The sequence below is a fragment of the Phalacrocorax aristotelis genome, chromosome W (genome assembly GCF_949628215.1).
Source record: "Phalacrocorax aristotelis chromosome W, bGulAri2.1, whole genome shotgun sequence".
NCBI lineage: Eukaryota > Metazoa > Chordata > Aves > Suliformes > Phalacrocoracidae > Phalacrocorax > Phalacrocorax aristotelis.
The window spans coordinates 27117807-27129229 of record NC_134310.1 but is presented as its reverse complement, the minus strand read 5'-3'; the positions used below and the strand labels follow the sequence as shown (position 1 = coordinate 27129229).

General features: G+C 34.6%; 1 protein-coding gene and 1 long non-coding RNA gene across 5 annotated transcripts in view; one reads left to right on the top strand and one right to left on the bottom strand.

Annotated features, from left to right (window-relative positions):
• Nucleotides 1-11423, top strand: part of LOC142049855 (uncharacterized) — a 704768-nt gene that overhangs the window by 287932 nt on the left and 405413 nt on the right. The gene's annotated exons all lie outside the window — the stretch shown is intronic.
• Nucleotides 1-11423, bottom strand: part of LOC142049846 (transportin-1-like) — a 72883-nt gene that overhangs the window by 2126 nt on the left and 59334 nt on the right. For all 4 annotated transcript variants that reach the window (XR_012657841.1, XM_075077942.1, XM_075077943.1 and 1 more), the window contains 7 exons: nucleotides 11024-11111; nucleotides 9888-9986; nucleotides 9477-9572; nucleotides 6607-6682; nucleotides 5638-5737; nucleotides 4079-4153; nucleotides 967-1109 (listed from right to left, as the gene is read on the bottom strand). Coding sequence is in view for 3 of the 4 variants with exons in the window: in XM_075077942.1 (XP_074934043.1) it covers nucleotides 1002-1109; nucleotides 4079-4153; nucleotides 5638-5737; nucleotides 6607-6682; nucleotides 9477-9572; nucleotides 9888-9986; nucleotides 11024-11111 (642 nt within the window). In the remaining variant the exon portion in view is untranslated. The remainder of the gene's footprint in view (nucleotides 1-966; nucleotides 1110-4078; nucleotides 4154-5637; nucleotides 5738-6606; nucleotides 6683-9476; nucleotides 9573-9887; nucleotides 9987-11023; nucleotides 11112-11423) is intronic.

Here is an 11423-nt window from a genome sequence, read left to right as displayed (position 1 = left end):
ATCAAACGTAATTAAAACAATTTCTTATGTCACTGACTGACAAATCTTAGGCTGACTTTTTAGAAGTTGTCCATTCAACAATAAAACAGAATTGCATGATTCACTCCCATAATTTCAGTACAAAAATTCTAGAGCAAGTATCAAATTTATATAAAGATTGAATGATTAAATTTAATTTGCCCTCTTTTTTGGGTAGCATAATAATTTCTTCACAGTATCACAGTACTTTACACACAGGAACTTTGCTTTATACAGTGCGCACAAAACAGCATACAAAGCAAGGTGGTATAATAATACAAGTATTCTAGAATGCACAATCACTGCCCTTTGTTGAAGTTGAATCATTCCCCAGACAGAACTGTAACAATTCTGAATTGGTGCATAAAGTGGAACATGGCAATAATAAACACATCAGCCTCCCCAAAACATCAAGCTCAACAGTCAATAGAGTTACAGATTAGCATAACATCCTTTATTCAGTGCAAAGATCGTCTAAGTATGTGGTTATGAATATATTTGAGTTCTCATGGCTAAAGTGTCTTAACAAACTTGCTTTCCTATCCTAGGGAAGTATTCCTGCTTAGACCACATCTTCCATCTACTAATTCATAAGACATAAGGGAGCCTGTAACTTTAGTAAGACGGCTTGAGGATTTTGCTTATTAAACCTGAACAGGCACTTCTGAACACTTCTACACTTCCAACCTTATCTTGATACGCTACTGTGCGTATTGTACACTCTTTCTCTCTGTAAAAATAAAAGAGTTGGACAAATGCTTTTGCTACAGCTACCACCATTTAGGTACAATATGCTTTTTTTCCCCCCCTTCTTATAGGAAGGAAATATATCTGTTCCAGCATATCTGAAATATTTTAGTCTAATGAACTAATTATGTTTCATATAATGTAAACAGGGAGTAAGGCTGTTATACAGCTCTGTTTAGCAAGGAAGATTTGTGTGCTTACCTCCAATTATGGGACTGCAGCTACAGTGCATAAGGTTAAACTCCGTAGTAAGCTGCAAGGCGCTCTTTTAAGGGAAGAGGAAACTGGTCAGAGAAACGCCTCCAATTCTCATCCCCAACTTGATTCTTAAATCCATGAAGAATCTACAAATGGGGGGAGGAGAAGTCAAGATAATTATTAATCATTAAATAGTAGATACACGATCATTATTTACTAACAACATATGCAGTAAGCCACAAACTGCTGGATTGTGCATCCGTCCATTTGAATTCCCCAATTTAATGTTACTAAGAAACAAAGGAAGCCTAGTAATGTCTGTCTTAAAAGAAAAAAACCCATAACATTTCAGTTAAGGGTGACATATAGAATACAGCTACACACCAAATTAGTATAAAATATATATTCTATTCTATATAAATATACATCCATGTGTGTATGTATTTTTAATGACTATGGTGACTTACAACCTAGAGTTAGGCCATTTCAGAATGCTAAACATTTTGTCAGTTGACACAGTTTATATGTTAAGATTACTGCATTCATGTTTATTTTTCTTTTAAAGGTATACTATGTTCTGGGAGGAAAGTTGAACCAGAACCACAGCCAACATTTGACAGAATGAATGCCTGTTAATTTCTGGCACAAATACAAAAGCATCCTGAAGGATGTGTTTTTTCCATGGAACATGTAGACAACTATTAATCTAAAAAGGAAGCTTTTAAAGTCTTTTGTGTTTTGAAAGAACAGGGATCCACAGCAGTCAAAAGCCAGCATAGGAGGGGAAGGACGAAAAAAAAATTAAAAAAAAATCACCAAAACAACCTACAGGTTTCAGTCTGGACCCTCCAATGTAATAAATTAACTGAAGACTGCAAAAAAAATTTTGATTGATACTGTCAAAAACGTCTGTAGTATTTTAGCTTGAAAACAGCAGGTTAAAAGGCAGACATACAAAAGAAAAGCAGATGAAATGGCTCTTCCTAATAAAAAATAATGCAGACAGCCTCTAAAGTTTTGGTTTGTTTTTCTTTTTTAAACTCAAGGATACTGAATCCTGGAATTGTCTGTCATGAAAACATCCTCACAAAAAAGGCAATGTCAAGGTTAAAGCTCATGGTATTGAGTTCACCCTCAACACAACTTTCTCAAGCAGAGCTGTTCTTAAACAGCATGTAGCAATAACATTAGTGTCACCAGTTAATTTACTGCTTCCACAGGCAGATTCACCTCTCTTTCCAAACCCAAGGAGTCTGATTAGCCAGCTGCCAAGAAACTGCTGAAAAAAATCTAAGAATGTTCAGGTACAACAAAAGGAACACTTTTTAAAAATAATCTTCCAGTACAGCAAGTGAGCTTCAGCTACAGTCTTCAGATATCTTGCTTTTATAAAACGTGATACAATTCTTAGTGTATGTATCGGATCTCACTGGCAGCTCATCTACCCGTGCTCTTGGAATGGGTATTTTCTCTCTCAGCTCTAGTGCTCCAAAAGCAATAAATCAACCAACCCACCCACCCCAAAAAACAAACACTGGACAGCCCACTAGCAAGAGAAAGACCTCATGGGACTACAAAAAGTGTTTTTTCCATTGTTCTTAAAAGGCACAATTATTGTTGGAAAAACATGTTACTGAACTACAGTAATCATGTATTCGGCTAGCATAAAAACTCACTCCAATGAGGAAGTAATGTAAAAAAAGTGCATGCCATCACTTGAAGAAAGCTTTGTCTCCTTTCTTGCATGGCAAAAAGCACAAAAGGGTACATTTTAAAAAGCAAGGACATCCTTATGCCAAGTGACCAAGAAACATTGTCTTTAGTTTGAATGCATTGGATCCCACATAGATATCCTGGAAATAATCTGAAAAAAAGATGAGTGTAGCTTATTGAAGCAAGTATTGAATACTGAAGGACCAGAACAGAAACATGTACTGAAATTGCTTTGGACAATCATCACAGACAGCATCCTAGACTTTCTTTTAAGCTTGTATTTACCATTTCCTTCAGCTGATACTCACAGCCATGCATTTCCTGACCCTGATGTTCCTTTGAAGCCTCTCAGATAAATGGTTTCCTAACTAGGACAGCGAGATTTTTGTCTTTGCTCCTTAAGATGGGATTAAAAAGTTCTAGATTCCGTTCTGATGTTCACATGTGGCATTACGTGAAGAAAAAAGTGTCAATACTGACCCATGATCCAAGTATGTACTTAAAGCTAAAACAGAGCATATTTCTAAGAGGACCATTAACTTCTGACATACATCCTCCCTAAAAACAGAGATTTCACAGCATACAAGGGGAGCCACACTACTGAACAGTAATGGCATCTGTTTATGAAACTGAAATAAGTATATCTTGTTCTGTTTTTTCAACCTAAGACACCAGGGCCAAAACACAATATATTACTTTCTGGGTGGGGTTGTTTTTTTTTGTTTTGTTTTGTTTATTTTACACAAGGTAAACAGTCCTTTTGCTTAAATTCTATTGACACTTTGTCTAGGGATGCATTCTTGGCTATCACTGTACATTAGTTTCTTGAAGATTTGCTTATCCAAGAGGGATTCTGAGGAGGATTAAGCAACCCCAAAAACTTATTTTCAGCCGAAGCAAGATCAGAATACCACTGGAAGACTTTTCATTTGCAATTTTCTAGATATTTCTCCAAAAAAAGTGTGTGTGTGTGAGGAGTCAGTCTTGAACCACACAGCTCTCATTTTCTAGAAAAAAAAAAAAAACACCACACACAGGAAAAAAAAAAGTCTTATATGTGGTATAAAAAACCCAAACAAACACCTGTTATCCCAAATGCAGTCAAAACGTAGTAGGCTGGACATTATGAAAAGCTCTTTGAGGATGATTATCCTTTCAAGTAAGATCTCAAGTAAGCCTTTCAAGACTGTTAAAAAGAATTTTGGAATAACCTGAAAGCATGTAAGAAGATATAGGTAAATGAACTTCAGATTTATGTTTTGTCTGAAAGTTTATGACTTTGCAAGAAAGCCTTCATGACCACACACACAGTAAGTGCTAATAGCAGAAACAGAAAGCAAGAAAGAAACAGAGGATCCAAACCAACCACAGTTCAGATATACTGTCATACTAGAAACATTACCTTACAGAACATGTCTCTGAGATCATCTTTTGGGCTAATCCAGGACGCAACAGCATCACAAAAAAAAATGAAGTCCTATAAGATTAAACAATCACATAGGTTAGAAGCCTCAATTTATAGGTCTGAAAACAATACTTGATGTTTGTTCTATGAATTATGCAGGGTATTTGATCCTAATTCACAACTGCTTTCGGTTTTATGTCTTTATTTTCCCGTTAATTAAGACAATAATGGTAAGTTATTGTATGCTTAAGTGTATGGAAATAGAAATAGCCGAGTGTAGGAATAGCTTTGTTTAATCAGGTTTTTGATTAAATAAAGTCACAGTTAAAAAAAAACCAACAAACCCAAACCAAAAAAACAACACACACACACCCTCCCCTCCCACACCACACTTGTCTAATTCTTTCAGTACACATATTGAGTTTGAGAACCAATCATCTTAATAACAATTGACAAACTCAAGACCACACTCGCAACTCACTCTCACATATTTCCAGTTGGGGAAAAAAAGCTGCTGTATTTCTTTAAGCAGAGCCAGAAGTTGTTTCTGGGATATGCAGAGTGTTTATCATACAGGTTCAAAACTAAGGCCACCCCAAAATCCCTACATTTAGTTCATCTGCTGTCATGCATTACCTCCTACACCATTAAAACATCAGTCTTAATAATTAAGTTGATAATGCATATGGTTTTGGATAGGAACTGAGTATAACAACTACATAGGAGGAGAGCTGGGATAATGAAGAGTCCTTAATTACTCCCTCCCTTTAAGCTGTGTGAAAGAACAAATGGACAGCAGAAGAGGGAAATGTTAAGTACAGAACAAGGGATAAGTGAAACGAACTGAAAAATTCAAAACAAGATAGAGGCTCAATTCTTGTGTTTCAGGGTGAAGGATTTCAGGCAGAGGAGAGGAAAATTCACCTTCATTTTAATCTTTGAAAATATTACATTGGTACAGCTTTACTTTGGAGCTGCAGACACTAAAGAGCAAGCGATATTCTATTCTTGAGATGTACCATTTATTTTAGAGAGATGCATCTTCCTTGTCATAATGACTATTTAAGCAATATATCCAAAGCTGAAACAGAATCTTCCCTACAGAAGTTTTAAGAATGAAGTTGTTGTTATTGATTTTGTTCTGTTTCTTTTTTTAAGAGCCTAGATTGCGTCTGAAAAATAGGTTTTAGTATGTCAGGTTTTGCCTTGTATTTTCATATATGTCCTCAACATAAAAGACTGACAGAAGTATCAAAACACAGTTAATCAAAGTTCATTATTTACATATTCTTTGTATGTAAGAGACAAAAAAATGAATTTAACAATACTGTCCTTTCCTTTTCATAAGTGATAATTACTGAAGCAGAAATCTTGAAGTATCATGATATGTATCATTTGAAATATAAACATTTTGGCCTCCTTACCATCAAAAAAACAGCTACAGCATGTACTACAGGGAATCAACATCAAGCTAAACTTTTTCATACTCCATATACAGCTTTCACTAAATTTCACGAGGAAAGAAAAAAAAGTTAAGATCTATTTATGTATCTTACTTGGACTACTCCACTGGGATTGACAGAGATCATGGTACATATGCCACGGAACGCTGAATCCTTTTCCTCATTGTCTCTTATGTTTCGCAGAGAGGTGCACCTAGTAAGTTGGAGAGCAAAGCTTAGCTGATTCTATTACTTTTTCATTCAATCAAGTCAGAACTAGATGACAGTATTTGATGGAATAAGTCACACTGATAAGATTATATGAAACGCTATTTTAAATGCTTAGAAAGATACTTGTTGCAAACAGTTTTTATAAGTATATTCCCATTAGGCATTATCTCCGGAATCCTGATTTCCTGTTGCACTATATACAGTTAGAAAGTGTGACCTGTATTCCATTAAATACAAAAGAGACATGTATATGAAATATTTATAGAAACTATCATTGTTAGAAGCAGAACATATAATACTACGACAGTATGAATTATGTCAGATACCACTTACAGAACAGTTATTTAACTTTTATAGCAGCAAGCAAGCTATTTTATACGTAACATAAGTCTAGAAACATATTTCTTACAGCAATTCAAGCTTCAGACTGAATTTTAAGTAAAGTAATGCAGTTTAAATTTTACAGAATTCACATGCATTGTATCATCATTCTGGTGGATTTCAAAATGCTCTTTTGTAGTCAAGCTTTAACACGCAAGCATGTGACAATCTTATCCCATGCATAAATTAGTCGTTAGCCACAACATAAAGAATAAACGATGGTGCTACTAAAAGCTCACAAACCTGATAGGACAAGATTAGTCACATGGTTGGCAATGATTAAGGATTGAGATTTTGTAACCAATGAAAGGGGGGGAGAGAATTAAAACAAGAATTAAAACAAGAATTAAAACAAGAATTAAAACAAGAATTAAAACAAGAATTAAAACAAGAATTAAAACAAGAATTAAAACAAGAATTAAAACAAGAATTAAAACAAGAATTAAAAAAAAAAGATTGAATAATACACACCAGGGTCTTATAAACTGCTGTAGCATGGGGGCCACCTCTTGAGGACAAACGTAACCAAGACGACCAATTGTTATTGCTAAGGTAACGCAATCACGGTTATACACCACCAAACGCCAACCAAGACATGAGCAAATGAGGGGGAAGGAGAAAAAAATAAAGAAAAAACAACAAATAACTCAGAAACAGAAGCCAACAGAATCTGTGTATGATAGTAAACATAAGATTTCACCAGTGCTGTTTATTACCACCCCCTAAATAAGAGGCAGCAACATATATGAAGAAAATGAGAGAACACCGAAAAACACAATTCAAAATCCAAAGGCTTTCTGATGTAAGCAGTCATTCTGCCCTCTTCAGAATCATCTCTTACAGTAAATTTACCTACCATACACTTCAAAGTTTTTAATAAAAAGTACTATTATGGATACTCTTGACAGAAAGGAATTAACCATTTTCAGTTTTAGTATCGAGTAGTTCTAAACATTTTATTTTTTTCAATATTTTGAATGCAGGATTTTAATAGGCTTACTATCTATCAGTAAAAATACATTAATAAATACTTTTACATTGAATATATAGCATTTATTGGATAGACCACAAGATAAACACTTCTCAGAGAGCACCAAATATTTGTTTTCTTCATAATCTTGTAGAGAATTTAAAGTGGTTGCTAACTCACAGCAACTGACTACAGAAAATTAATTATTTAATCGCAATATTTCTCCTGTTCAGAAAAGGTTTCTTCATAAAAGTTGTATAAGAATCTGACTTCTGATACAAAAACATAAGGACATATGAAAAGCAAACTCGCTTCTTTGGGTTACTATTAGGCAGTGTAGTCCTTTGTTCTGAGGGACAGACTGAAGAAAATATCATAATGCAAATGTGTTTTAATGGTGTTAACTCAGGAAAGATTAATCTTTAGAAAAAGGAAAAGGTGGGGAATAACATATCAGGATTACTTGAAGCAAAATATATGAATATTGCTGAAATCCAGCGGGTCTATATGAAACAGATAAAGGAAACCTATGTTCAAGGGACATACTATGCAACACTAACAGGCATTTGTGAACAGCTTCATGAAACATGCAATCAAGCAGATGCTGCTTTCTCCAATAAAAGTTTAGTGTAGGATATACTAGCAGTTTGAAACATACTCATTCCATGAAAGCTACGGCTCACAGGTAACATACTATTTTGCCAAGACATTACTCAATTTCAATATGCAGCATCTCAAATTTTCAGCAGATCTAACTTATAAAACTGCATTTCAAGTGCTACTTTCAAATGAAAATACAGTTACAGTCTGTACAAGGCATAGTAACTTCTGTCAAAGCTTAACTTTTTGGCATGTACTCGTTATTTTCTATGCAACTACTTTTACTTAAGGTGGTCTTGTACCCTCTTGTACTCCTTGTACCACAGGAGAAGTGTTTTCACATCTAATTACATAACAACCTAAAGCAAAAAGCAGTAATGCTCTTGCACATACCAATGGCATGCAGCACAATATCCCACAACAAACTTATTTTAAGTACAGCACACTCAACATTTGTTTGCAGTTATTCATCCACATTTGTATCTTAATAGTTACTTTAAAAAAAAAAAAGTCAGTGTTTGGATGCTTCAAAAAATTCTCTAGCTGTGATGGAAGCAAGCATTTAAGTACTGGATGCTTCTCAGTTCCAGGTATTACACATCCATCAGTGCAGATTAAGGGGGTTGGGGCAGGGGGAAAAGAAAATTTGTATTGCTATACTATTCCATGGTGTATTTCATAACAAGCAGTTATTTGCTCCAAAAATACTTTTTCAAAAAGCAGTACCTATAATATGCCAAACAGCTAGGCAATTTTTCCTTAAAGTTCACCTTCCATATTAAATGAGGGGGTGGGGTGGAGAGAATACTGGAGGAAAAATATGCATTAAAAAAATATCTCCAATTTATCTCATACTTAGCTCAAAAAAAAAAGTAACTGTAGCACTGAATTTGCATCATTTTCAATTACGTCAGGTATAATGACTAAACTATAATTTTTCTTACAAGACAGTTTTCAAACAGAAAAAAGTCAAAAGATTCTCAATTAGTAAAATAGTAAACCAGAACCCTGTTAAATTAGTAATAAAATTTTGCTGAAGCATGGAAGGTGCTCTTCATACCAGAACATGCCCTCTATAAATGTGAAAGAAACAAGCCTCAAGAATTAAATTTCAATATGGCATTTGGGGACTGCTCCCAATTTGGAAGGCAAAGCTGCTGGCCAGAACATAGAAACGTGCATGCCACTGTTAGATGACTTTTCAGAAATTTGTTATTAAGTGACCAGGTAATAGAAGTTATATGTAATTTTAGTTATTCTGTGGTAAAACTGCCATCACAGATCTAGATTTTTTAGCATATTAATACAAATTTATCTCAAAAAAAAAAAGTGCATTTCTTTCAATTTATAAGAGTTCATTATTTGTTTTATATATGCCAGTTACATTTGTTTCAAACACTAGACATACATATATACACACACAGTACACATGTAAGGACATTCATATATTAAAATCCCTGTAAAGCCATTAAGTCTTTAAGTGTTACTGCATACATTTGTCATATTGTATACATAAACAAAGCCAGAAGAATACTTAAAATAGATGATAAATATAAAATGTTATAAAGGTGAGAAAGCAATAACTTTACTAATCTAGATATATGATAGATGTTTTGCTGCAAGACAGACTTGTAAGAGCTTCTGCAAAACAGTTGTGTGTGCTTATAAAAGCCAAATACATAGCAATAAAATAAGTTCTATGTAATTTTGTAAATCATCATTAAAAAAAACCCTCTAATTCCCTTCACCATGAATGGTTGGTTTTGGGTACCTGTGTTTTCTAACAATGTCTTTGGTGTGTTGGGTCTGTTAATTATTTCTACAAGCTGGTGCAACACCATTGGAATATAAGGCTGCATCTCTATACCTGAAACAGCCAAAAAGAAACACTCAGAAGAAAGTTACCATTAATATACATAATCTATTTACAACTGGTACATTGAACTTACTGTCAAGGACAATATAAAATTTAGTTTAAATTTTAACATGAAAGTATCACTAAAAAAACCCAAACAACCCCCCCCCAAGAACCACCAAAACCACACCCCAACCCCAGACAAACCATTCTAAATGTGCAAAGATTTAAAAACAAAAACAAACCACAAAAGAACCAAAACCACCAAAACAAAAAACAAAAGCAAGCAAACAAACCAACCAACCACATAAAATTTAAAAGTTTTACCCATCTGGATGGAGATTTCTCCAATTGCCCAGGTGGCATTGTTACACACAGAAATGAATTCAGGGTTTAGGTTGGTTCCCAAAACAGGCATGAAATCAGCTAGAAAGAACAACATTTTAAAATCTCATTGCACAATACAACCATCTTCTTCCATTACTGTAAGATCACAAGGGGGTGGTGGTGGTGGTGAGTTTTCAAAAAAATTGTGTAAGCATATTTAAATTATTGTAAAACATTACACCTGAATTAACGAGAGCTGTATTCCTGCTATATATCAGATTATCCTGGACTTTACAACCTAAGCAGATCAATGCAAATCTTTTCAAACTATGATGTAAAAATATTTCTAATAGGCTTTACCTTTATGTAACTCTAGAAACCTTTTTTCTCCCCTTTCCAGGGATGGGAAAGAAAACACACACCTAGATAGCTATGTATTCAGCTGTGCTAAAAAATCCAAACAACCCCCCCCAAACAGCCAACAATAAAGCCTAGAAGGCAAATCACAGCCTTGATTAAATTTTAACAAAATATTAGTAACAAAGTTAGATTATAACATCTGCCAAATAAATTTTAGATTCCAAGCCTATCCAGGCACATTCATTTGTCAAGTTAAGTGTATCTCAAGTACCTGAGGGAAGAGACAGTGAATATCATGGAAGTGTATAACTAAGGCTACTTCCCTACTGAAATTAAAAACAAAACCAAACCACACCACCCAAAACCTACCCTCTAAACAAGTTTTCCAATTTCAATATATATAAGTTATATGTAAACAATAGATTCTAGTAGAGCAAAAAATAAAGCTACAAATTCAAGAATTTATCAGAGAAAGCAACTGTTCTAATTGAAGTCTAAGTACATCTGTTTTACTGTATTCCAGCACAACAGGAAGCATGTTACTTTATAAAAATGAAGCAGCAAAATGAACTTTTGCACTGTCTGCAAAAAGAAGAACATGTCTTAAACACACAGTTCAAAGGAGAAAAGACTACAGACCCTTGCTGATACAGGAAAATGAAAACTTACAACACCATGACAAAGCAGTCACAGAAAATAGAATTTAACAATGCCTAAACCAATCTCTTATCAGTTTGTAAAACGTGTTAATTATTTAATATGTAAAAGAAACATACCGATGCAAGGCTTAACATGCTGAAAACACGCCTTTGTCAGATCACCTAACAATGCAAAAGAACTCTGCCGTACCTCAGGCATTTTATCCTAAAGAGAGGAAGAAAAAAACCCTGACAATTCTAGAAGTGTTTCCGATTCTCTTAAGAACAAAAAAAATCCTTGGATTTGTGGCAAGTTGATCTTGGCTGGATGCCAGGTGTCCACCAAGCTACTCTATCACCCCCTTCCTCAGCAAGGGGTGTGGGGGGAGAGAAAATAAGATTAAAAAAACTTGTGGGTCAAGATAAAGGCAGTTTAGTAAAGAAAAGCAAAGGCTGCGTGTAGAAGCAAAGGAAAACAAAATTATTTATTCTCTACTTCCCATCAGCAGGCAACATCCAGCCACTTCCTGGGAAGCAG